General features: G+C 36.1%; 1 protein-coding gene across 3 annotated transcripts in view; it reads left to right on the plus strand.

Annotated features, from left to right (window-relative positions):
• Vps13a (vacuolar protein sorting 13 homolog A) overlaps nucleotides 1-25,387 on the plus strand; it is a 172,800-nt gene that overhangs the window by 60,550 nt on the left and 86,863 nt on the right. For all 3 annotated transcript variants that reach the window (XM_052188728.1, XM_052188738.1, XM_052188745.1), the window contains exons 25-35: nucleotides 2,265-2,419; nucleotides 2,783-2,939; nucleotides 4,487-4,566; nucleotides 5,987-6,046; nucleotides 6,994-7,147; nucleotides 7,873-7,989; nucleotides 8,071-8,174; nucleotides 15,586-15,753; nucleotides 17,675-17,979; nucleotides 21,714-21,861; nucleotides 24,439-24,589. In XM_052188728.1, the coding sequence (XP_052044688.1) occupies nucleotides 2,265-2,419; nucleotides 2,783-2,939; nucleotides 4,487-4,566; nucleotides 5,987-6,046; nucleotides 6,994-7,147; nucleotides 7,873-7,989; nucleotides 8,071-8,174; nucleotides 15,586-15,753; nucleotides 17,675-17,979; nucleotides 21,714-21,861; nucleotides 24,439-24,589 (1,599 nt within the window). The remainder of the gene's footprint in view (nucleotides 1-2,264; nucleotides 2,420-2,782; nucleotides 2,940-4,486; nucleotides 4,567-5,986; nucleotides 6,047-6,993; nucleotides 7,148-7,872; nucleotides 7,990-8,070; nucleotides 8,175-15,585; nucleotides 15,754-17,674; nucleotides 17,980-21,713; nucleotides 21,862-24,438; nucleotides 24,590-25,387) is intronic.

Consider the following 25,387-nt stretch of genomic DNA (forward strand, 5'->3'; position numbering starts at 1 on the left):
TAAAGAAGACTAACAGAGAAAATGTTGTGTTCTCTTGTGTTTAGAGAAAATGTGTATGTGGTGAGCAGAGAGAGGTTAAATCTGAGGTTTATATGATCTAACAGGTTCAGTTAATTAGGGATGCACTTCTCTTTAGTATGTTTGTGTTTCACTCATTTCTTTTTAGATATTTTTTCTTTGAGCGTTTCATGCATTTACATAGTGTTTTATTGTATCCCTCCACCACTACTCATTCTAACTCCCCTAGAGCTTAGCATGCTGTCTCTCTGACTTATGTGCCCCCTTTCAACGGTACTCATAACCCCAGAGTCTAAGTAAAGCAACACATGTGCACGTGAGTGTATGGCTGTCCCCTGAGGCTTGAATAGCCTGGCAGGGGTCACGGCCATAAAGAATGACTCTTCTCTTCCAGTAGCCATCTCCTTCCAGTAGTGTGACTAAGTTGTTTAATAACTTTACAGTTTTTTTTAATGTATGAGTAGCCCTGACTTTTGTAATGCTTTATAATTTTCTTATTGATACATCTTTATTTATATTTCAAATGATTTCCCCTTTTCTGGCTCCCCACTCCCCACAAGTCCCATAAGCCCTCTTCCCTCCCCCTGTTCCCCAATCCACCCCTTCTCACTTCCCTGTTCTGGAATTCCCCTATACTCTTGCATTGAGTCTTTCCAGAACCAGGGGCCACTCCTCCATTCTTTTTGGACCTCATTTAATATGTGGATTATGTCTTGGGTATTCAAAGTTTCTAGGTTAATATCCACTTATCAGTGAGTGCATACCATGATTAATCTTTTGAGACTGGGTTACCTCACTTAATATGATGTTCTCGAGCTCCATCCATTTGTCTAAGAATTTCATGAATTCATTAGATCCTAAAGTTTTAATATAAATTCAGAGGTGACTATGGCAGCCTGCTCACTTAAATGTCCTTATAGACCCGATAGAAAAGGCTTTAAGTAAGATACCACCATCTAACCTGCTAAAGAAAACAAGTTATCAGCAGCTAACAATAGTTTCTTCCTAAATTCTCATTAACCCTTGCCTATAGGAAAAGTTTAAAGAATGTCACCACACCTGTACTGAATTTGCACCCAGGCAATTGTTAATTGCTAATTAATGTGGTACATTTCATTCTCAAAGAACTTTGCTAGCTAGTGTCTGAGCATTGGGGTCCATTCACTAAGTAAATTACTCTTCCCTAAAATGGTGGTTACAGTCCTTATCTTTCTCCTTCCTTGTAAAGAAGGCTGTGAATATATGAACCTCATTGGGTCACGTGGACAACCACAGTCTTGTTCTCCTCAGTTTGCATTAATTCATTTTTCTCTTTGCCACAGTCTGTAGTTAGTTCATTTCTGCAAGCCTGTGAACTTTAGCATCAAAACAAAGCTTCTCCTTTTTAGCCCACAATAAATCTACTGGAAAACAGATAAGTCATGTTTGGGGCAGGTAGTATGAGAACTCCTCACATTACTCAATTAAAAAATGTTTCGATTTTTTTAAGTAGTTGATCAGTTCAATTTTTCATGTACTATTTTTAGGCCATGGCTGATTACAGATAACTAAAATTGCGTTAAACAGTAGTTAGAGGGGTGCTTGCTTTATTAACATTTCTGGCCCTGGCCTCTGTGCTAATATTGCGGAGTTTTAAACTAAGTTCTGTTATACTGTCCAAATACAGTGAGCATGGTAGCATATTACTTTTAGTATCCATATTGTACACAATCACTGGTATTATTTTCTGCTATAAATATTTCTTATCTAACTTTGAAATAGACTAATGCTTTTTTTAAAGTATATATATATATTTAGTTGAGAGAGATAGCTCAGTGGTTAAGAGTTCTTTCTGTGCTACATCATGGGATTATAGTTCAGTTTGCAGCACCCACAGTGGGGCCAACACTCTACCACCTCACACTTTAGCTCAAGGGAATCTGTGGGGTTTCTTTGATCTCCATGGGCTCCTTCATTCATATTCTTGCCAACAGATACATATGCACATAATAAGAAATAAAAATGAATCTTAAGAAATTGATTTTAAGCTAAACATTAAATATTTTATAATTTTTATACATTTTATCCTTTGCAATATTATATTTATTTAAAAGTAATTTCTGTATTCTTTTTCTAGCTTTTGTGTTCAACTTTTAATATAGACCAATAGCATTTTAATGCTTACATTTATTTCAGAAAAATTATAAAAATCTTAAGCATATGTTATTGCTGCTGTTGATTAAAACAAAATATTTCATGAAATTTAGACTCAGAGGAGGAATTTTTTGATGCACCTTGTAGTCCCTTGGAAGAGTATCCTCAAGTGTCATGTAGAGTCAAAAGTACTCGACAGAAAAAATTACAAAAGAAAGATTGTTCATTGAATTTTATTCGACTTAGAATGAGATTTGAAGTAGCAGAGGTAAGTCACATAAATGTGGGTGGGCTATGTGACTTGTCGTTTATACTTTGTACAGTTTACTCAGATAGACTCATTGCTAATAGGCACTGCCCAAGGCATATGGAGACTTGGTGTATGGCTTTCTTCCATTTTTTTTTTTTAAAGATTATCTTCCTTAAGAATTAGTGTTGAAGTGGTATATTGTGGGCAGTTTTTCAGTACATGTTGTTGGTGATGATTCTAAAGAGTAAGTATGTTTTATATGTGTGGGGAGGATATAAAATCAATATTAAATTTAATTTATAATATACTATACACTACATCTTCTGTATTTATAAATTGCTATCACATATGTGACCTGTGTACTTTGCCTTTCTTCTGCAGGTGTTGATTCAATTTTATCACCTTGTAGGAGACTGTGAACTCCCTGTGCTAGAAATGGGTGTTTTAGGATTGGGAACAGAAGCTGAGATTAGAACATTTGACTTGAAAGGAAATGCCTTTTTGAAAGAATTATGGTTAAAATGTCCAGAATATTTAGGTAAGAGTATTAAAATATGTACATTACTTTTATAATTTGATTACCTGCTATAGAATTTTCTGTTTCTTAGACTTTGAATCAACATATTTATATTTTGAAAGTCTAAAAAAGAAGTCCAAGGCTATTACCTTTAAATTTATGTTAGTCTCTTTTCTTTCCTCTGTACATTTTTATTTAAAATTTGATTATATCATGTACCCTTTCCCTCCCCCATCCAGCCCCTCCCACAAATCCTCATCTTAAATCAATAGCATCTGTCTTTCTTTGAATATTACCTGTGTGTGTATACACAAGTATATAAATAAAATTTGCTGAGTCTGGTTTTGTATATATGGCTTCAGGGCTTAGTAATTTTTGTATTGAATAACCAGTTTGGGCAATCATACCTGGGAGAAACAAATTCTACCTCTCTGAACAGTCATTAGAAGCCTATGTTTATTTTTATTTTTATTTTTTTGTCTAAGGATATTGTAGCGAGAAATACTAAAAATCTAAAAATTGAACTGGCACATTCCCACATGTGCCTCTAACTCTCAGCCCCAGGGGCCTGGCCGGCCATTCACTGGCGGGCAATGGCTGACTTGTTTTTATCTTGTGGAGATTCACTTTCTTGGAGCTCCTGAAACATCTCCACCCAGCTCACTAGGTTCCCAGTGGCAGGTCACTGCCATGCCAACCCTGTGCTTCAAATCCCCCAGGGTCTTTGCAGTGCACATCTGTGCAGATCTCCTCTAGAGTTGAAAACTGTAGTGAATAGCACCTAAAATAGGAAACTGGTTTATATACTCTTAAGCTTTTAGGTTTGAAGGGCTGTATGCACATTGTTCTGTTTTCTCTGCAAGACCATGGTAATTAGTTTGTGGTTCTTTAAGTGTCTAGATGATGACTTTTCAACAGCTGTAAGTAATTTGATAATGACAGGGTTGTTTTGTTTTGTTTTGTTTTTTTTTTTTTCCGTTTTTTGAGACAGGGTTTCTCTGTGGAGCCCTGGCTGTCCTGGAACTCACTCTGTAGACCAGGCTGGCCTCGAACTCAGAAATCCACCTGCCTTTGCCTCCCAAGTTCTGGGATTAAAGGCATGAGCCACCATTGCCTGGCGATAATGACAGTTTTAAAGGCTGTACAGATATCTCTTCCCTAGAAGTTCTCATAGAATCTCTAGTTTTGAACTGAATCAGTAATATAGCTAGTAATTATTTTATACTGCTAAGACTGATTTCTATCTGGTATATAGAAAAATTAACATTTTTTTGATCCATCTCAACAACTAGTATTTTCAGAGATACTGTTTTCTTTCAAGGCATTGTTATGACTCAATACTAGAATTCTTCATGCCTTAAAATTGGTTTTTTAACGGTTTGCTTGTTTTTGTTACAGGCTTAAGACTTTAGTCTTAAGTACATTGTATGGAGAATACAATTTTTTTTGAGTTTAAATAGCAAAGGGACCTTATTGAGGAGAATCTAGGGAAATAATTTTCAATCATGATTACTAATTTATCTTCAGTTAATTTTACCACCAAGAAATAATTTTTAAATTACTTTTAGATGAAAACAAAAAACCGGTTTATTTGATCACGACCCTGGATAACACAATGGAAGATTTATTAACATTGGAATTCATGAGGGTAAGTGAAGGAGTCAGTGGACACGGACATGGTATAGAATAGAGTTTATTCAGAATAGGGGATGGGAGTTAGTGGTAGAGAGGGAGAGAGGGAGAGAGAGAGAGAGAGAAAGAGAGAGTGAAGGCCGGCCATGACCACGTGGAGGGGGGGGGAAGAGCCCCAGGGGCAGAGAGGTGAGAGTAAGTGGGAGAGTGGTGAGCAAAAAGAGAGAGGAGGAGCAAGTAGCCCCTCTTATAGTGGGCCAGATCTCTGGGGCAGGGCATACCTGGCTATTGCCAGGTAGGTGTGGGGTGGAGCTTACACAAAACCCCAACAGTAAGTAGTTTTGATCTCACCTCATAGGCAGGTAGATGTGCTATTGAAATTGAAAATTTAGTGTGCTTAATCCACACTCTTAGCATAACCTTGTCCTTTCCTCTAAGGGTCTTTTTGTTTTGTCATTATTGTCATGCTGTTTTGAATTACAAGTCATGCAGCAAAGTAAGTTCCCTGTGTTCCAAGAAAAAATGGCCTCTAGGGTTATCTTACCCCCCAGAGTATTGAAAAAGAAACAAGTGTTTAGAGTTGATAAAATGTCTTATATGCAGTGCAAGAGGATGAATACACTTCATTTCTACCACTGTCTAGTTACCTGTTCTTTAAATGTCATTTATGATGATTCATAATATCTGTTTTAAAATTTTGTGAATATTAATATTTTAAAAAGAGGAGTGGGAGTGGGGACTGGAGAGATGGCTCAGTGGTTAAGAGTACTGACTCCTGAGTTCAATTCCCCACAATTACATGGAGGCTCACAACCATTTGTAATAAGATCTGATACCCTTTTCTGATATGTCTGAAGACAGCTTACAATATGGTAATATACATTAAATAAATACTATTAAAAAGGTTTTATGAACCTTCTGCATGTGCTGTGGTCTACTTATGAATTATTCTTTATTTTGACCTTCTAATGCTTTCATAATTATTTTGTTCTAAGAATTTTGTCAAGAGAATTTTCTTGTACTTAAGACCATTTTTGCTTCCATGATTAGTGGAAATTTCTCTGAATTTTTGTTATTAAATTTGCGTCAGATTTTAAAATAGATAAAATCTAAAGACAATGAATAAAGCAATTGTGTTATATGCATATTAAATGGATTATTATTCAAAAAATGAATTGTGCCTTTTTCAATATTATTAGTTTGAACGCCATTCTATCTATCTATCTATCTATCTATCTATCTATCTGCATATGTATAATATGAGATATATGATATATTTATCTATATCACTAAGTATATAACATAATATTCACTGTCACTTATGATTAATTTATATATAGTGTACAAATCTTGAGAATTTTGCACCTATCAAGCAATGGTAGGTATAATATCCCTTTCTAACATGTTCTAACTGATATATTTTCTTTTTTGGATAGGTTGAAAAAAATGCACCAAATTTGAATAGTATATATAACAATGTTTTACAACTTCTTAAGGTATGACTATATAATTATTTATTTTAAAATTAGATACTGTATTCCTGTGCCTAGATGTCTCACCAATAGTTATTTTATAATTGAAATCATAAGATCTTTGAGAATAAAGCTGAGTATTTTAAATTCTGTGTTTTATACCACAAAACGTGCTATTTTAAGAACCATCAAGTCAGATTTTTTTATCGTCTCTTTGTCCTCTCTTTATTATTAATTCATTTTTACAAAATCATAGGTTTGATTATGGCCATATTATAAGTGTGTGTCATAAACATCCATGCTAGTTGCGCCAGACCATCTCCTTTTGTTTTGTTTTTATTTTTAAATTTTTTTTCTTTATTGATATATTTTTTATTTACATTTCAAATGATTTCCCCTTTTCTGGGTCCCCACTCCCTGCAAGTCCCATAAGCCCTCTTCCCTCCCCCTGTTCTCCCATCTACCCCTTCCCACTTCCCTGTTCTGGTATTCCCCTACACTGTTGCACTGAGTCTTTCCAGAACCAGGGGCCACTCCTCCATTCTTTTTGGACATCATTTAATATGTGGATTATGTCTTGGGTATTCCAATTTTCTAGGCTAATATCCACTTATTAGTGAGTGCATACCATGATTCACCTTTTGAGTCTGGGTTACCTCACTTAGTATGATGTTCTCGAGCTCCATCCATTTGTCTAAGAATTTCATGAATTCATTGTTTCTAATGGCTGAATAGTACTCCATTGTGTAAATATACCACATTTTTTGTATTCATTCTTCCGTTGAGGGACACCTGGGTTCTTTCCAGCTTCTGGCTACTACAAATAGGGCTGCTATGAACATAGTGGAGCATGTGTCCTTGCATGCTGAAGAATCCTCTGGGTATATGCCCAGGAGTGGTATAGCAGGGTCCTCAGGAAGTGTCATGCCCAGTTTTATTGACCTAGTACTAAAATCAACCTTGTTCCATAGGTGAATTTTTCCTCTTTGGATATTCATTTACACACTGAAGCACTTCTGAATACAATGAATTATCTTCATAATATTCTTCCAGAATTAGGGGAAAAATCTGCCTCATTGTCTGCTGCAGAGCCTGAAGATAAAGGCGATATCATTAAAAAACTTGGTATATTTCTTTTAAATTTAATTTTTGTTGTTTTGGGGGTTTTTTTGTCATGAAATGATTGAAATAATTATTTTAGGCTCTATTGTTGCTTTTAATTAGACAAATAATACAAAACGATTCATTATATACCAGGTTGATTTTAGAAAACTGCAATAAAAAAAGCTTATTACTGCTAAAGAAAAGATGCTTCTGTTGTCATAGATTTAAGTTGAAAATTGGACGAGAAATATCTTAAAGTTTGTATATGATATTTTAAATTTGAAAAATGTAACTGGCAGCATTTGAGTATTATCCTGGCCTCTTTTTAATTAGAGTGCAGTTTAGGTTCAAGATGCTCTCAAGTCCAAATATTCTTGAGTATAATGGTGATGCTCTGAGGCCTTTGGTTTTGGAGCATTTGAAACTTTGCATTAGAGATGCTCTATCTGTTATCATTTAGAATAATGGGTACCTGCTTTCTATAATGAAGGTCCAAAGATTCAGTTATTGGTATGTTTTCTCAGTTTCAAAGGATTAGTTACTTCTAAGACCATTCTTTGGCCTGTTTGTTTTTTTATTCATTAGATAATTTTTTAATAGAATTCTCAATTCAGTAGGGAATCATTTATTTTTGCTTATAGTTGAATTGTAAATCTCATTACTTGTGATATTTTATCTGCCTTCTAAGTGTAGTGTGGTAATGACTAAACCTTTCCTTGTGTTACAATGTGATTTTTGTTTTGTAGCTTTAAAGCTACCCACGAATGAAGATATTATTACCTTGCAGCTTTTGGCAGAATTATCTTGTTTACGGATTTTTATTCAGGATCAGAAAGAAAACATTTCTGAAATTAAGATTGAAGGTAATAACATCTCATAAAAATATATTTAGCATTAGCAAATTGAAGAAGATAGAACAATTATTTATTACTTTATTCCCTTAGGGCTTGATTCTGAGATGATTATGAAGCCTTTAGCCACTGAAATAACTGCAAAGCTAAGGAATATAATTGTGTTAGATTCTGATAAAATGGCTATCTACAAAAAGGTGAGATTTTGTTTTTATTTAATACTAATACATCATTAAATTTTTAATGTTCATATCAATTAAATAGTAATTGTCGTAATTACCAATGTGTTTTATGCATAATAGAGTTTAGATTCAAACACAATTGATTTATTAGCTTTGATACTTAATATTTGTGTGATCCTTTTGCTTATATAATTTAGTTTTTATTCATAAAATTAAAATTACAATTTTTCCCAAGTAGATAATGTTCTTGGAAGAAAGAACCTTTGGGGTGTTTGGGAGAAGAGTGTTGCTAATAATTCTTCTCACTCCAAAATAAATGTTCTGTTCTTTAAATATCCTAAACTGCCTATTTCATATAATAATATTACAAGGTGTGAACTATTTCAAGTGTATTTTTAAGGATGCTCACCAGTGTATATAGCTATAGCTAGAATAAGAGAATCCTTTGAAGCCAATGTTGTTGGCTAGTTATTTTGTTAGTAATTCTTGAATAAAAAGGAATTAAAGCATAATGATTTATTGCAGAAAGTGGTGACAAATACTGAAGTGTAAGATGAGAAACCCTTGAATTAGTACTCTTTGAGTCAGGATGTGAGCACTTAGAATTTAACAAGAGAGAAAATTTTTTTCATGGCTGGACCTAGTCTGTTATTAATGTTATTATTCATTTCTTTTTTCTTTTTTCTTTGTTATTTTAATTATTGACATTTCAAATGTTATCTCCCTTCCCAGTTTCTCTTCCACAAACCTCCATCTCCTTCCCCCTCCCCACTGTTTCTATGAGGGTGCTCCCCAACCCACCAACCCACTCCCACCTCACCACCCTAGCATTCCCCTATTCTGGGTCATCGAGCCTCCACAGGACCAAGTGCTTCCCCTCCCATTGATGCCCGATAAGGCCATCCTCTGCTACATATCCAACTGGAGCCATGGGTTCCCCCATCTGTACTTTGGGTTGATGGTTAGATACCTTGGAGCTTTGGGGGGTCTGGTTGGGTGATATTGTTGTTCTTCCTATGAGGTTGCAAACCCCTTCAGCTCTTTCAGTCCTTCTCCGTAACTCCTCCATTGGGGACCCCATGCTCAGTTCAGTGTTTGGCTGTATGCATCCTCATCTGTATTTGTCAGGCTCTGGCAGAGGCTCTCTGGAGACAGCTATACCATGCTCCTGTCAGGAAGCACTTCTTGGCATCAGCAATAGTGTCTGAGTTTGGTGACTGCAGATGGGATGGATCCCTAGGTGGGGCAATCTCTGGATGGCCTTTCCTACAGTCTCTGCTCCACTCTTTTTACCTGCATTTCCTTTTGACAAGAGGAATTCTGGATTAATATTTTTGATGTGGGTGGGTAGGCCAGTTAGCAAGGGGCTGGGCCCATCCCGCCACTGGGGGCCATGCCTATCTACTCTACAAGTTCTATCTCCCCTTTGTTGGGTATTTTGACTAATGTCCTCCCTGTTGGGTCGTGGCAACCTTTTGGCTCCCAGGCATCTAGTACTTTCTAGTGGCTACCCCCAGTTCCCCCTCCCCCACTGCTACCACCCTCCTTCTAAACGTCTAACCCTCTGTATCTCGATCTCCTCCCTTTTCTGAACCAGCCCCCCTTTTCCCTCCCCCTTGTCTTTCCCACTACTCCCCGAGATTATTTTCTTCCCTCTTCTGAGTAGGACTGTACTGTTCGTACTTTGGTGTGGTCTTCTTTCTTCTAGGGTTTCATATGGGCTATGAGTTGTATAGTGGGTATTCTGAGCTTCTTTTTGGCTAATATCCACTTATGAGTGAGTGTATACCATGTGTGGGTTTTTTTTTTTGTGACTGGGTTACCTCACTCAGGATAATATTTTCAAGTTCCATCTCTGCCTGCGAATTTTATGAAGTCATTGTTTTAAAATGTACCATATTTTCTGTATCCACTCCTCTGTTGAGGAACATGTGGATTGTTTCTAACTTCTGGCTATTATAAATTAGGCTGTTATGAACATAATGGAGTATGTGTCCTTGTTATATGTTAGAGCATCTTTTGGGCATATGCCCAGGAATGCTATAGCTGGGTTCTTAGGTAGAACTATTTCCAATTTTCTGAGGAACCACCAGATTAATTTCTGGACTGGTTGTAATAGCTTGAAATCCCACCAGCAATGGAGAAGTGTTCTTCTTTCTCCACATCCTCCCCACCAGCATCTGCTGTCATCTGAGTTTTTGATCTTAGCCATTCTTACTGGTATAAGGTAGATTCTCAGGGTTGTTTTGATTTGCATTTCCCTGATGACTAAGAATGTTAAACATTTCTTTAAGTGCTTCTCAGACATTCTAGATTCCTCAGTTGGGAGTTCTCTGTTTAGCTCTCTACCCCATTTTATTTGGTTCTCTGGAGTCTAATTTCTTAAGTTCTTTGTATATTTTGGATGTTAGTCTTCTATTGGATGTAGAGTTGGTAAAGATATTTTCCAAATCTGTGGATTGGCATTTTGTCCCATTGACAGAGTCCTTTACCTTACAGAAGCTTTTCAATTTTATAGGGTCCCATTTGTCAATTCTTGATCTTAGTAAGCATATATTATTGTTGTTCTCTTCGGGAATTTTTCCCCTAGGCCCTTGAGTTTGAGGTTCTTTCCCACTCTCTCTTCTATTAGCTTCATCATATCTGGTTTTATGTGGAGGCCCTTGATCCACTTGGACTTGACAAGGAGATAAGAAAGGGTCAATTTGCATTCTTCTATATGCCAACTGCCAATTGAACCAGAACCATTTGTTGAAAATGGGTCTTTTCCATTAGATGGTTTTGGCTCCTTTGTCAAAGATCAAGTGACTAAAGGTGTGTGGGTACATTTCTGGGTCTTCAGTTCTATTGCTCTACCTGCCTGTATCTGTACCAATACCATGTGGTTTTTATCACTATTGCTTTGTAGTGTAGCTTGAGATCAGGTTTGGTGATTCCCTAAGAAGTTCTTTTATTGTTGAGAATGGCTTTTCCTATCCTGGTTTTTTTGTTATTCCAGGTAAATTTGAGAATTGCTCTATCTCTGTGAAGAGTTTAGTTGGAATTTTGATGGGGAGTGCCTTGAATCTGTATATTGCTTTTGGCAAATTGGCCATTTTTACTATGTTAATCCTGCCAATTCAAGAGCATGGGAGATCTTTTCAATTTCTGAGGTCTTCATGGATTTCTTTCTTCAGAGACTTGATGTTCTTGTCATACAGATCTTTTACTTGGTTGGTTAGAGTCAGGCCAAGAATTTGAAATTATTTGTGACTATTGTGAATGGTGTTGTTTCCCTAACTTCTTTCTCAGCCTGTTTAACCCTTAAGTAGAAGAAGGCTATTGATTAGTGAATTTTATATCAAGCCAATTTGCTAAAGTTGTTTATCAGGTTTAGAAGTTCTCTGGTGGAATTTTTGGGTCACTTGAGTATACTATCATATCATCTGCAAATAGTGTTATCTTCACTTCCTCCTTTCCAGTTTGTATCCCTTTGATCTTCTTTTGTTGCCTAATTGCTATGGACAGAGCTTCGAATACTCTATTGAATAGATAAGGGGAGATTGGGTAGCCTTGTGTTTTCCCTGATTTCAGTGGGATTGCTTCATGTTTCTCTCCATTTAGTTTGATGTTGGCTATTGGTTTGCTGTATATTGCTTTTATTATATTTAGGTATGGACCTTGAATTCCTGGTCCAATACTTTGGGCTTTTTCAGTGTCTAATGAGATGATCATGTTTTTTTTTTTTTTCTTTGAGTTTGTGTATATAGTGGATTACATTGATGGATTTCCATATATTGAACCATCCCTGCATCCTTGGGATGAAGCCTACTTGATCATGGTGAATTATCATTTTGATGTGTTCTTGGATTTGGTTGGCAAGAATTATATTGAGTGTTCATGAGAGAAACTGGTCTAAAGTTCTCTTTCTTTTTTGGGTCTTTGTGTGGTTTATGTATAAGTGTAACTGTGGCTTCATAGAATGTATTGGGTGGTGTTCCTTCTGTTTCTGTTTTGTGGAATAGTTTGAAGAGTATTGGTATTAGGTCTTCTTTGAAGGTCTGATAGAATTCTTCCTTAAAACCATCTGGTCCTGGGGATTTTTGGGTTGGGAGACTTAATGACTGCTGCTTTTTCCTTAGGGGTTATGAGACTATTTAGATGGTTTATCTGATTCAGATTTAACTTTAATACCTGGTTTCTGTCTAGAAAACCATCCATTTCATATAGATTCTTCAGTTTTGTTGAGTATCGGCTTTTGTAGTAGGATCTGATGACAATTGTTTGAATTTCTTCAGTTTCTGTTGTGTCTCCATTTTCATTTGTTGGTTTTGTTAATTTGGATACTGTCTCTGTGCCCTCTGGTTAGTCTGGCTAGGGGTTTACCTATCTTGTCAATTTTCTCAAAGAACCAGCTCCTGGTTTTGCTGATTCTTTGTATAGATCTCTTTGTTTTTACTTGGTTGATTTCAACCCTGAGTTGGATCATTTCTTGCTACTCTTTTTGGGTGCATTTGCTTCTCTTTGTTCTAGAGCTTTCAGATGTGCTATTAAAGTACTAGTGTATGCTATATCCAGTTTCTTTATGGAGGCACTCAGAGCTATGAGTTTTCCTCTCAACACTGCTTTCATTGTATCCCATAATTTTGGGTATTTTATGCCTTCATCTTTGTTAAATTCTTAAAACTTTTTAATTTCTTTATTTCTTCCCTGACCAAGTTGTTATTGAGTAGATAGTTGTTCAGCTCCCATGCATATGTGGACTTTCTGTTGTTTTTGTTGTTGTTGAAGACCAGCCTTAGCCCGAGGTGATTTGATAGGATTCATGGGATTATTTCAATCATCTTGATTTGGTTGAGGCTTGTTTTGTGTCCAATTATATGGCCAATTTTGGAAAAGGTATTGTGACATGCTGAGAAGAAGGTATATTCATTTGTTTTAGGTTGAAATGTTTTATAGATGTCTGTTAAGTCCATTTGGTTTATCACTTCTGTTAGTTTCACTGTGTCTCTGTATAGTTTCTATTTCCATGATCTGTCCCTTGGTAAGAGTGGGGTGTTAAAGTCTCCTACTATTATTGTGTGAGGTTCAGTGTGTGCTTTGAGCATCAGTAATGTTTCTTTTACAAGTTTGGGGTACAGATCTTGGGAATTGAGAGTTCCTCTTGGTGGACTTTTCCTTTGATGAGAATGTAGTATCCTTCCCTATATTTTTTGATAATTTTTGGTTGAAAGTTTATTTTATTGGATATTAGAATGGCTACTTCAGCTTGTTTCTTGGGGCCATTTGCCTGGAAATTTTTTTTTCCAGCCTTTTGAAGTAGTGTCTGTCTTTGTCACTGTTTTTCCCGTATGCAGCAAAATGCTGGATATATAAACAGAGCGAACTGGGAGCAGGCTTCCTTTAGCCTAAGTGCTGGACACTGCAAACAGGTGTTTGGGGTAGCACAATTAGCATGGGAACACAAGCTGCTGCAATTGATAACTACTTTTTAATTTAATTATCATAAATCTCATCACATCTGAATATTATTTTTTAGCTTCAAGGCCACAAAAATTGAAGCACATAAAGGTTTTCTATTGAGGTCACTTGGCTGGTAGAGTTTCATCTGCCAGCCTGGATGTGAGTCCCAGGTATTCTAGGACTTTATTTTAGACTGTGTCATGTTCTAGTTACTATTTCTGTTCCCACAATAAACCATTATGTTAAAAATTAACGTGGGGAAAATAGGACTTATTTTATTTTACAACTCCAAGATTGTAATCGATCACCAAGGGAGCCAAAGTTGGAACTCAAAGAGGAAACTTGGAGGCAGGATAACTGTGATGAACAAGCCACTTAGCAATGTTTTTAGTGATCTAACTCAGTAGGCTCTAGGGATCCAACTAGGTCACAACAACAAGAAAAGTAACTAATATGCCTTCTGTCTACCAACCTCAGTACTAAAAATCAAGTTTGCATGCATCAGGAATATGGGACAACAACCTACATTATTAAGGAAAGAGCTAAACATGTAAAAAGACAAGAGGTAAAAAGAATAGAGGGAAAGATCAAAATGTTAGCACAGAGCAGAATCACAGCAATGTAGCCTCCACTGAAGGCAGAATAGGCAGCAGCAGGATTGTAAAGCAGTGAGTCCGTAGACTGGGCATGGCCTTGTACCTTTAATTCTAGCAATCTGGAAGCAGAGCAGCCCTATCTCTTAGAGCCAGTGTGTTTTAAGTAACAGGTGTCAGACTAGCCAGGCTATGTAGAGGAAAGGGAAGCTGTTACTTAGCTGACTTTCTTCACTACATAGCTCATAGTTATGATCTTTCCCGTTAGTCGATTTTCCACCCCCTACAGACAAACTGAAAGCTGGGCGTCACTAACGTCCAGGTGTCTTTCTCCCATCCCTCCTTTCCTACCTCCCTGAACACCCCGCCCCAGCCCATGCTTTGAGCCCTTTAAAATTATTCATTTATTTTAATGTGTGTGGATATTTCATCATATGTCAGTGTGTCTTTTGGTGTACCGTGTTTATGTCTGGTGTCCATGGAGGCCAGAAGAGGTTGTTGGATCCTCTGGAACTGGAGTTACAAGTGGCTTTGAACTACCATGTGGGTGCTGGGAATTGAACCCCAGTCCTTAAGAAAGTGATTGGTGCTGATAACCTCTGAGCTATCTCAGCAGCCCAGTGTTTTGGGCCTTGAGTGGGATGGATGTGTTTTCACTTTTCCAGGACCTGTTCTAAGTAAAACCCTAATTTCCCTTAGTTTTTCCTTATGCATTCCCAACAGAGGCCAACAAAGTGCCTGAACATAGTACCATGAAGAAGGTACTATGTTTTAGTTTCCCAGGGCCTTTGTGTCACACATTGGTGTTCCCCTCAACCTTCAGGTTTTAACTGAATTGTTCTTACTTAACTCACAATATTTGCCATCCCTGCCTCTTGGAATCTTGTAATCATCTCTCCTGATTTTTCTTAGATGGTAACATACCTTGTTGTCTTGTTATCTCATATTTCTAATAGTGTTGAAAAACTTACAATAATTCTTTGGCTGTTTTGTTATTTTTAGGGTGTGAAATGGTCTTCAGTCTAGCTTTGTGTACACATCTGAAGCCTGACTTCCTTTTTTGTGTTTCCATCCATCTGCCTTTTAAAATTGCTCATACTTTGTTTTGTGGAACTTGTTATGTGGTTCGTTTTCCTGGTGCTTTTCAACCCCTGGTTTATTGCATTTGCAATTTAAGAGTCAAGAAAACTATAAACTTAATACTCTGTTCCAAATTTTAAAAATTCTTGTCTCCTACATTTTAAACTGGTAATATAGAGCTTTAAATTTAAAGCCACCACAGGCAATTCTTTTATAGTATTATATTTTTATATTTGCTTCATTTCACTTTTGTCTTGGGGTATATTACTTCAAATATTGATTGTAACCTTTGGGGTTCTTCTCTCCTTAAGGCTCTTTATATCACTGGAAAAGAAGTTTTCAGCTTCAAAATGATTTCTTACATGGATGCAACTGCTGGCTACGCATACACAGATATGAGTGTGGTTGACGTTCGGGTTTATTTAACTGTTGGTTGTATTGAAGTAGTGTTCATCACAAAATTCCTGTATTCTATATTGGTATGTATTTTAATAAATTATTTTTTTCTAGAAGGAAATTACTATGTTTTAAACATAGATGAAGACCCATCTTAAAAATTATGCATGCATTAAAATTTTAGATGATAAACACATGTGTGTATGTAATGTATGTTTACACACACATAAATATATACATATACATATATAATTTTTTAAGCTGTGTCCCTAGCTGGTCTAGAACTTAGAAAATTGACAAGAACTTACAGAGACCCACCTGCCATTGCTGAGAATTAATGTGTGTTTCATCATATCTTGCCTAATAATAATATATTTTACAAATTAAAACTAAAGTAAACTATGATATTCCTTCATCTCTACTGTTTTTCCTTGTACAAAAATACTTCATAGAAAAATTTTATAGATTCTTCAGGTTAAAAGATCACATTTGTTTAAAAGAAGTCCAAAATAGAATAGAGACCAAGCTAGAAATATTTGTACAAATACATATATGTACATATTTAAAATAATTTGTTACATACCATAACAACCAAAATGTTTAGTACTTCTTTTATATAATATTGACAAATATTTTAGTTAATTGGTTAACATAATAATGTGTAATTTACTATGTAAAAATATATATACATGCACACACACAGACACACATATATATATAATATGGTATGCTTTAATTGAACTTAACTGCTTAAATCATAAATGTAAACATTTGCATTTTCTACCTTCCAGTTCAAATCTATCAAATATACATAAAGTTACCATTAAGAAATTAAGAAAATTATACTTTGGATTCAAGATTATTCCATTTTATAGCTACCATAGACTTTGAGAAATAAAATTGAGTCTTGAAATGATTTTTCCATAGAACTTCTGAGTTCTTTAGTTCTGCTTTTCATAAGTTTTTTCCATTCGTATTGTAGCCTCACTGTCAAGTATTTAATTTTCCTGGTGTTATGCCGGTTTCTAGTCTCTGTTGTTGTTGAGGTTGTGGTTGTTGTTGTTCAGTGTGTGCTCTCTACCTTATATATTAGAGCAGGCTCATTCAGCTTGCTGGTTACCCAGTCTGTGCATCCCCTCCACACTCTGACCGGCTGCTGTCATGAGAGGGTGCTACAGCTGCCGGGCTTCCTTTGTGGGTGCTGAGGAGTCATGCTCCATCCTCACAGTGTGACTAAGGGCTGCCTTTCCCCTCATCCTCACCAGCATGTTTTCAGTTGTTTTCTTGATCTTAGCCTTTCCAACGGGGTAAAGATGGTGTAATTTGCACTTTCTTTGTCGATAAGAGCACTTTCCACTTTATAAGATATTTTTAAGCTATTTACTTGTTGTTTTGAGATTTTTTTGTTCAGAGATATATCTCATGGATCATTTGAGTCCTTGATTGTTTAGGTTTTTGCTTTGGCAGTTCTTTCCTTTTTAATTCTTTATATACTCTGGATAGTAATCCTTTATTGGATGTATGTCTGGCAGATTCTCTCATAGTCTATGGACTTAATCTTCACTCAGTTACTTGTTTCCTTCGGTGTATAATTTCTGGTTTCCTGAGTCCCAGTTGTTAGTTTTTGGCCTTCCTTCAGGAGCACCCTGCAGACTAAACTTGGGTGTTCAGCAGGTAGCAGACACTTCTACACAGTGAACCATTTAACCAGTCCTGAGAGTTCTTAAATACTTAATAGACTTTAATAAAATCTAAACTGCAAACATGAGTGAGCTGTAAGAAGTGATTAGGTCTTAGAGAAAGTACACGATAAGGGAATGATACTATTGAACACTCAAATATCCCTTTTGGCATTGTTCTTGTGACTAAATTTGCATTTTATAACTATATTTGCTGTCCTTTTTTTTTTGCTTTATGGAGGTAGAATTACAGTTAATTTAATGTATAACTATTTAATGTTTTATTAAATGTGATATGATTAATATCATTCTATCACCTTTATAGGAATTTATAAATAATTTTCAAGCAGTTAAAGATGCCTTGGCTGAAGCAACTGTTCAAGCAGCAGAGATGGCTGCTGATGGTGTAAAGGAACTAGCTCGCAGGAGCTCAAGGTTTGCACTGGATGTTAACATCAAGGCTCCAGTTGTGCTCATTCCACAGTCTCCAGTGTCTCGGAATGTTTTTGTTGCTGATTTTGGATTAATTACAATGAAAAATATATTTGTTACTGTCACAGATACCCAGAGTAATATCCCACCTGTAATTGATTTGATAACAATAAAGTTGAGTAAAATGAGACTATACAGGTAAGCTTTTCACAATGTATTTGTGTAAAAGGAAATGATCTTTTTCTTAATTCTTAGACTAAAGGACTTGATATCTTTAGAATTCTCTTTATAGTATGATCTTATTTTACTTAGTCGGAAGCAAAGATTGTTGATTGCTTTTTAAAATGTAAGCCAAGCTTCCATAAATTTAGTTCCTCTCAGCTTCTTGGATCTCTCTAAATTCTCATGAGGTTATGCTGGTTTTGTCCTGGTTTAATCCTCTCTTAATTGTAATTCATCTGAAAGCAATTGTAAACTGAGGAAAGTCATAGGGTTACTACCTTATCCCCAACCCCAGTGATTTTTCAACCATTTTGGAAGAATGTGTTTCAAGAATAAATGTGAATCTGGTTCATCTCATTAATCTAAGATAAGGGAAATGCTTATATCAGTTGAATATTTAAGCATTAGTTAACATCTTTACATATGAATGGATAGGACCAAGTATAATAGGAATACACACACACACACACACACATTTATGAGGGATCAACAAATAGCACCTACTTAAATAGCACCTACTTTACTAAATTGTTAAGGTACATAATAGTGTGCTGGAAAGATGGAAAACTAGTCAAAAGGAAACAAAAATAAGGAATACGGAAATAATTTGATAACTATGACTAACTTAACATAAGAATTACAGTTGACACACTCCTTTGTAGATAGTTATTTTACTAGTTAAAGGAAATTTAAAAGTAGTCTTAATAGTAATTTGTTGTTAAGTGGATGTGGGGGTTAGAGTAAAGGAGATATGAAAATTCCTTTAGGTACAATACTCAGACTTTCTATTTTTTTTTTTTTTTTTTTGATAATGCATTTCAGTGAGAAAAGACAGAATAAAAAAACAGTACACTGGAAATACTGGTTTATGTAAGGGACAGAATAACTTAGAAATAAATAAATGGATAGCTCAAAATGGATAGTCCTTGAAGTTGTTGGAATAAGTTTTATTAAATAAAAGGATTTCAGACTGAAGCATGTAGGAAAGAATGAGGAAGACTGCAGATCTGGCATCAATGGGAGGGGAGGCCCTGGGTCCATGGAGGCTCTGTGCCCCAGCATAGGGCAATGCTAGTGTGGTGAAGTGGGAGTGGGTATGTGGGCGGGTCAGGGGAGCACCCTCAATAAGGCAGGGGGATGGGATAGGAGTTTGCAGAAGGGAATCAGGGAAGGGGAACAACATTTGAAATGTAAACATAAAATAACCAAGAACAAAAAAAAATATTCACATAATTTAGATTATATATTATGTCTTTTTGGCTTAAAACTATTTTGTTATATAATTTTTGTTTCAAATGAAAGATTTTTTGTGCCCCCGTTAAATTATACACTTAAAAAATCACTTGGCTTCAGTCTTTGCTATTCACTTGTGAATGGGATTAAAGTATGTGCCATAGTTGTTGATGTGAAATAGGTTGACTTTGCACTTGCCATGCCATGCCTGTAGGCAGTGCTCAGTTGTCAAGTCATGTAAGACTTTTCTATTCACATGTATAAGTGAATCCTAGAAATTAAAGTACAATAGAATGAAAAAACTTTTGCTTAAGAAGAATCCCCAGAAGTGAACCAGGACAAGGCCAGGGAGATAGCTTAGCAAGGAAAGGCTCTTCCCTCCAAGCCTGCAGACTTGACCTGGTACCTGCATAATGGATGGAGAGAACTAACTGCCATCCTCTGACCTTAAAAAGGTATAGCATAGAATAGAGTTTATTAAGGGTATGGGGGTCAGAGTTAAGAGAGTAGCAGAGGCAGAGAAAGGCAGAGAGGAGGAGAGAGTAGAGAAGTAGAGGCCTGTCGCGACCACCCTCGCCAGCAAGGAATGACGCAACACAGGAAGATCTTCTTCAAGCAGTTTATTCCCAGGGGGATTAAAAAAACACAGACAGGAGTCATTCTGCAAGGAAAATGCCCCCCAAACCTTACTGAGAAACCAGCAATATATATACTAGAGGACAGGGAAGGGAACAGGAAAAATCAATTATAGTCATAGGTCAGGCACCTGGGAAGTCCCTGCCACACCAGGCAGGAAGGCAGGAATCAAGCTAAGCCACCGGATGTTTTGCTCTCAAGAAACCTGTGCAAAAAGCTCAGCTGGGGGTGTTGAGCCAAGCTCTCTGGTTCCCAACAGAGGCCACCACCTGGAGAGCTGGAAAGAGAATGCGGAGAGGGGGGAGCAAGGGAGCAAAGAGAGTGAGAGAACAAGAGCACAAGAGAGAGAGGAAGGGCAAGCAGCCCCTTCTTTAGTGGGCCAGGCCTACCAGGCTGTTGCCAGGTAACTGGGGAGGAGCATACCTGGTTGTGGTGGAGTTCAGATAGAATACCAACTATTGTAACTATTTATTAATTACATGTCGTATGCCAGCTAAATACCATGAGCTAAGTATTACTAAAATAACTTATGAATAAGCTACATATGGGCCTTTCATAAAACTTTCTGAGGCTATAAAGAAAAATGCATAAGTGCACTCATGCACACAGTATATACATAATCATGTATGCTTACACACATGTTAATTGATTTTTAAAAAATTATGCTATTAATATTTATCAAATATAATGAAAAAAGATCCAGGTATGTTTGTAGGTTTATAGGAGAAGTTATTAAGTAGTAACTAGTAAAAAAAATTCTTCCAAAGGAAGTAATCTTTTTACATAGCAATTACTTTTTTTTCTACAGAGAAGAAATTCATCCAGAGATATTTATGGAGTTTTTATTTTCATGAAAAACAAAAAACCACATAACATTGTATAGCCATGTGTAATACATAAACATTAAAGTTTCATATCTATATGTGTATTTCCCTTGGGGTTTCATATGTCTTTACTAACTACCATAAAATCGAGATTTCAACTATTTATACTCATTTAAATGTCGTTTTATCCAATGGCTTCATACCAGATATTCTGAGAGATCCCTAAGTGTGCCCATGTTTTCAAGGGTGAGCTGGTAGCTAAAATTGAAGTCATGTTTCAACCTAGTTTAAAGATTTGAAAGTAATTAAAATATAAGGGATATTAGTCTTGAGTAATCATTATTGTAACTTAGAGGTCCTATCTGAGGAAACATCTGTGGAATTACATACAGTGCCCTTAATGCCATTCAGTTTTGCTATAATACTATCTGGAATGACATATGGTGCATCTTTGTGTGAAGTTGTACATTTCCTTCTGTTTTGATCCACAGATAGAGGAATTGCATATGATGCTCTGTGCTTGCTTTTATGCTAGATATTAAAGATACATTGGCAGAAATGCTATGTTGTCTCTGTCTTCATGAGACTTACCATCCTGAACCAGGTTGTTGGTCAAGGTGGTCTAAATGTGTAATTTTTAACAAGGAAGTGAAGAAGAAAGTAAACACGGTCTGGGGAAACCTAAGTAACTTTCTCTAAACTGTTAGGTACCATAGGGAAGTAAAACTTAAAAATAGGATTTTACAAACAGAGAAAGGTCAAAACCACTACGTTGTGTAGAATTACCTCTATAAATTCAATAAACAAAATCAAAAGATCTCATTAAAAAGCATTTCTCTGTTTGTAAAATCCTATTTTCTAGTGAGATGGGAAATCTCATTTTGATGTGTGATTGTATTTTTCTCTACGCAAAAGTTGCCAGTGTCTTCTATTTAATAAGGAACAGTACTCTAAAATTAATCATCCTCTATGTTTTTCTGCCTGAATGTATATAAAACAATTTATATTTTCCAATAGGTCTCAGTTTATAAATGATACATACCAGGAAGTGCTGGACTTGCTACTCCCTTTGAACCTGGAAGTGATTGTTGAACGAAACTTATCCTGGGAATGGTACAAGGAAGTTCCTTGTTTTAATATAAAAGCTCAACTAAAACCCATGGAGGTAATGTTTTTACTGCTCTTGAGTTCTCTTAGGTTTAAATATTATTTTCTTGGCAACATCAATTTTTTTGCTAGATTTTAAGAATAATCCAGTTAGTTAGAATTAAAATAGTAGCTTACAAACTAGAATTCATTTAATGTTCTCTGTTCTTTCTCTATTAGATATTTGAGTGCCTGCTCTGTGCTTGCTTTTATGCTAGATATTAAAGATACATTGGCAGAAATGCTATGTTGTCTCTGTCTTCATGAGACTTACCATCCTGAACCAGGTTGTTGGTCAAGGTGGTCTAAAATGTGTAATTTTTAGCAAGGAAGTGAAGAAGAAAGTAAACACGGTCTGGGGAAACAACTCAGTGGGTACAGCACTAATGGTGTGACTGTGAGAACTGAAATTCTATTCCCTTGTGTAAAATGAAGCTGAGTAAGCACTGTAGCTACTGTAATCTCAGTGCTAAAGAGGTAGAGACCGGACTCTTGGGGAGCAAACTGGCTCTCTGATTGACAAGTTCCAGATTCAAATGAGAAAGACCCTAACGTCATTGAGATGACACCCGACATCAACTTTGGGCCTGCGTATATACATGTGCACATGTACTTATATACACGCATAACTACCATACACATATTCAAAACAGTAGACAAAAGTTATAATTTATAATGTTACATGAAGGAAATTTATTTGATAGATATGTTAGTCAAGAATTTATGGAAAGGTCTAGGCTTGCAAAATTGAGGTGTCATTAGTGATATTTGACACTATGGAAATATATGAAATAATTTAGCAAAGCACATATAGATGTGTGGGTGTATATATATGTATATACACTATATATATAGATTGAGAGAAAGATTGAGAGAGTGGGGAAGAGTGAGTGAATGTGTGTGTGCGTGCGTGCGTGCGTGCGTGCGTGCGTGCGTGTGCGTGCGTGCGTGTGCGTGTGCGTGTGTGTGTGTGTGTGTGTGTGTGTGTGTGCTGGAATAAAGAGGTAGTTTACCTTGTATCACTTTACTTAGTAACTGGCTGACTTTGCTTCACTTTAATGGAATAACCATTAATTCATATTTTCACCTGTTGAACAGATGGAAATCAAAATTTTTGCATGTTTTGCTGAAGTAATAGCAGTATAAACTCTGGAATGTTTCTTTCAGAAACCTACTTAAGTTTTCTGCTTCCTCAACCGACAGCTTCACTCTCAGTCTATATAGAAGTTTTTATGCAGAAAAAATATTTTAGAAATTTTAGACTTTAAATCAGAATTATATTCAGATTTTAATAGGCTAACTAAAAGTGTTTATGATCTTAGTGTGTATATAAGTGCATTAAGTTAAGTGGTTGTTAAGTGGTTAAGTTAAGTGGTTAAGTTTAAGTGGTTGAAGAGGGTGATTTTCTTTTAAGGTAAATATTAAAAGTCTCTATATTGGACAGACTACAGATAGAAGCTTATAAGTAATGTCTCTCACCTACCATGGAAAAATCCTTTGCTCTTAGATCAGTTATAAGCAGATGTTTTGTGGTGAGTAGAATTACTTCCTTTACAATCTCCCAGGAAAAATCCTTTGTAGAATGTTGAAGTGATACTGCAGCCTGCCTGTAAATAACTGGCTGTCCTCTAGAAGGGACTTCTGAAGAAAATGAGTCTTCCCTCTGTTCTAATTCATCAGCTTCGTTAGCCACCCTTGCAGTACATCCAAGAGCAGATATATTTAGATTACTCCCCCTTAAACCTGGAGTGTCAGTGAGAGAATAGAATTGAATCTGTTAATCTCAAGCATGCATACCAGTAATTTCAGTTTGTGAGTTTTTAGCTTGTAGTATTGTTTAGGGTGATTCAGTTCTAAGATATTTATATTCTTTCCAACATCTCTTTCTGACTGCTTAACAAGAATATAGAATGATGATTAAAATCAGTATCTGATGGACATTTTATTGATTGTACTAATTAAGAGATGTTTGTAATTATACTAGGCGCAATTCTTGTTTCATTAACTGTTCTAGTAGAAGAAGTACAAGTTTTCAGGCATAGGTAGTATAACTAGGTATACGGACATTTTAAGTAGTTTATATTTTTGAAGTATAAAGGGGCAATGCAAATACCAGTTAAATTTTGTGATATTAAAATTACCTCATTTAAAAAGTGGAAACTTGACAGGCGGTGGTGGTGCACGCCTGTAATCCCAGCACTCTGGGAGGCAGAGGCAGGCAGATTTCTGAGTTCAAGGCCAGCCTGGTCTACAGAGTGAGTTCCAGGACAGCCTGGGCTATACAGAGAAACCCTGTCTTGAAAAAACCAAATCCAACCCCACCCCCCCACCCCCAAAAAAGTGGAAACTAAACAGTGGACAGCCAGAGAAATGAGCACAAAGTAGTTAAAGTTGTCTTAATTAAATTCATAAAATTAAGATGAGTTCACATCCCTAGAATCCATGTTACAAAAAATGATTGTAATCTTAGCTCTTAAGAGGATGGACAGATTCCGTTCAAGAAGAGATTCTTTCAAAAATAATTTCTTTAAAGCAAATCTTCTCTCTCTTGTGTGTGTATTTTCTTTTTGTAAAGTCCTACTTTGTTTTTTAACAGTTCATTCTTAGTCAGGAAGATTTAACAACTGTCTTTAAAACATTGCATGGCAATATATGGTATGGACGAAATATAAAAGCTTCATCATCTGTAAATAAAGACCCAGAGACCGTGGCTAGTGGAGTCACCAGTACTTCCTACCACTCGGCAGGTGTGTGCTTAGCCTGACTTTCTTTCAGCAGTCTTTCTCCTCTCTCCTCCCTTCTCTCTTGCCTCTCTATCCTCAAGTTTTCTTTCTTTAGTTTATTAGTTTCACTTATGCAATTTTAAATGATCTGTTTTTAGTTATTCTGTGATTTTATATATAATGTATGTATGTAATCAAAGTTCTTAGTTATATTGTGACAAAACTTCCAATTCTTGTTTTTCTTCCTATAAATGCTTATATTCACCTTTGCAGCATATGTAATAGATGGTTTCATATGTATTAATATTTTAAGAATATCAGAATACTAGAAATATGATAATAGGATAATCACTGTAGATGATGAATTTAAACAAAAGTTGGTGCCTTAGTTTGGGTTTTATGGCTGTGAAGAGACACCATGACCAAGACAACTCTTATGAAGGAAAACATTTTATTTGGAGCTGGCTTACAGTTTGAGAGATTTAGTCCATTATCATGAGAGTGAGAAACATGGCAGCATGCCCACAGACATAGTGCTGGAGGAGCTGAGAGTTCTACATCTTGATCTGCAGGTAGCAGACAAAAGGAAACTTGTGTGTTCACATAGCTTGAAAATAGGAGATCTCAAAGCCTACACACTTCAACAAAGCCACACCTACTTCAACAAGGCCACATCTCCTAAAAGGGCCACTCCCTGTGGGCTAAGTATTCAAAGACATGAGTCTGTGGGAGCCATTACCACAGTTGGAGAGTTAGATGGTTGAAAAATAATAAAAGAAATCCTAATAAAAAACAAAACAACAGCAACCTAGTTCTAGTGTA

The sequence above is a fragment of the Apodemus sylvaticus genome, chromosome 1 (assembly GCF_947179515.1).
Source record: "Apodemus sylvaticus chromosome 1, mApoSyl1.1, whole genome shotgun sequence".
In the NCBI taxonomy this organism is placed as follows: Eukaryota; Metazoa; Chordata; class Mammalia; order Rodentia; family Muridae; genus Apodemus; species Apodemus sylvaticus.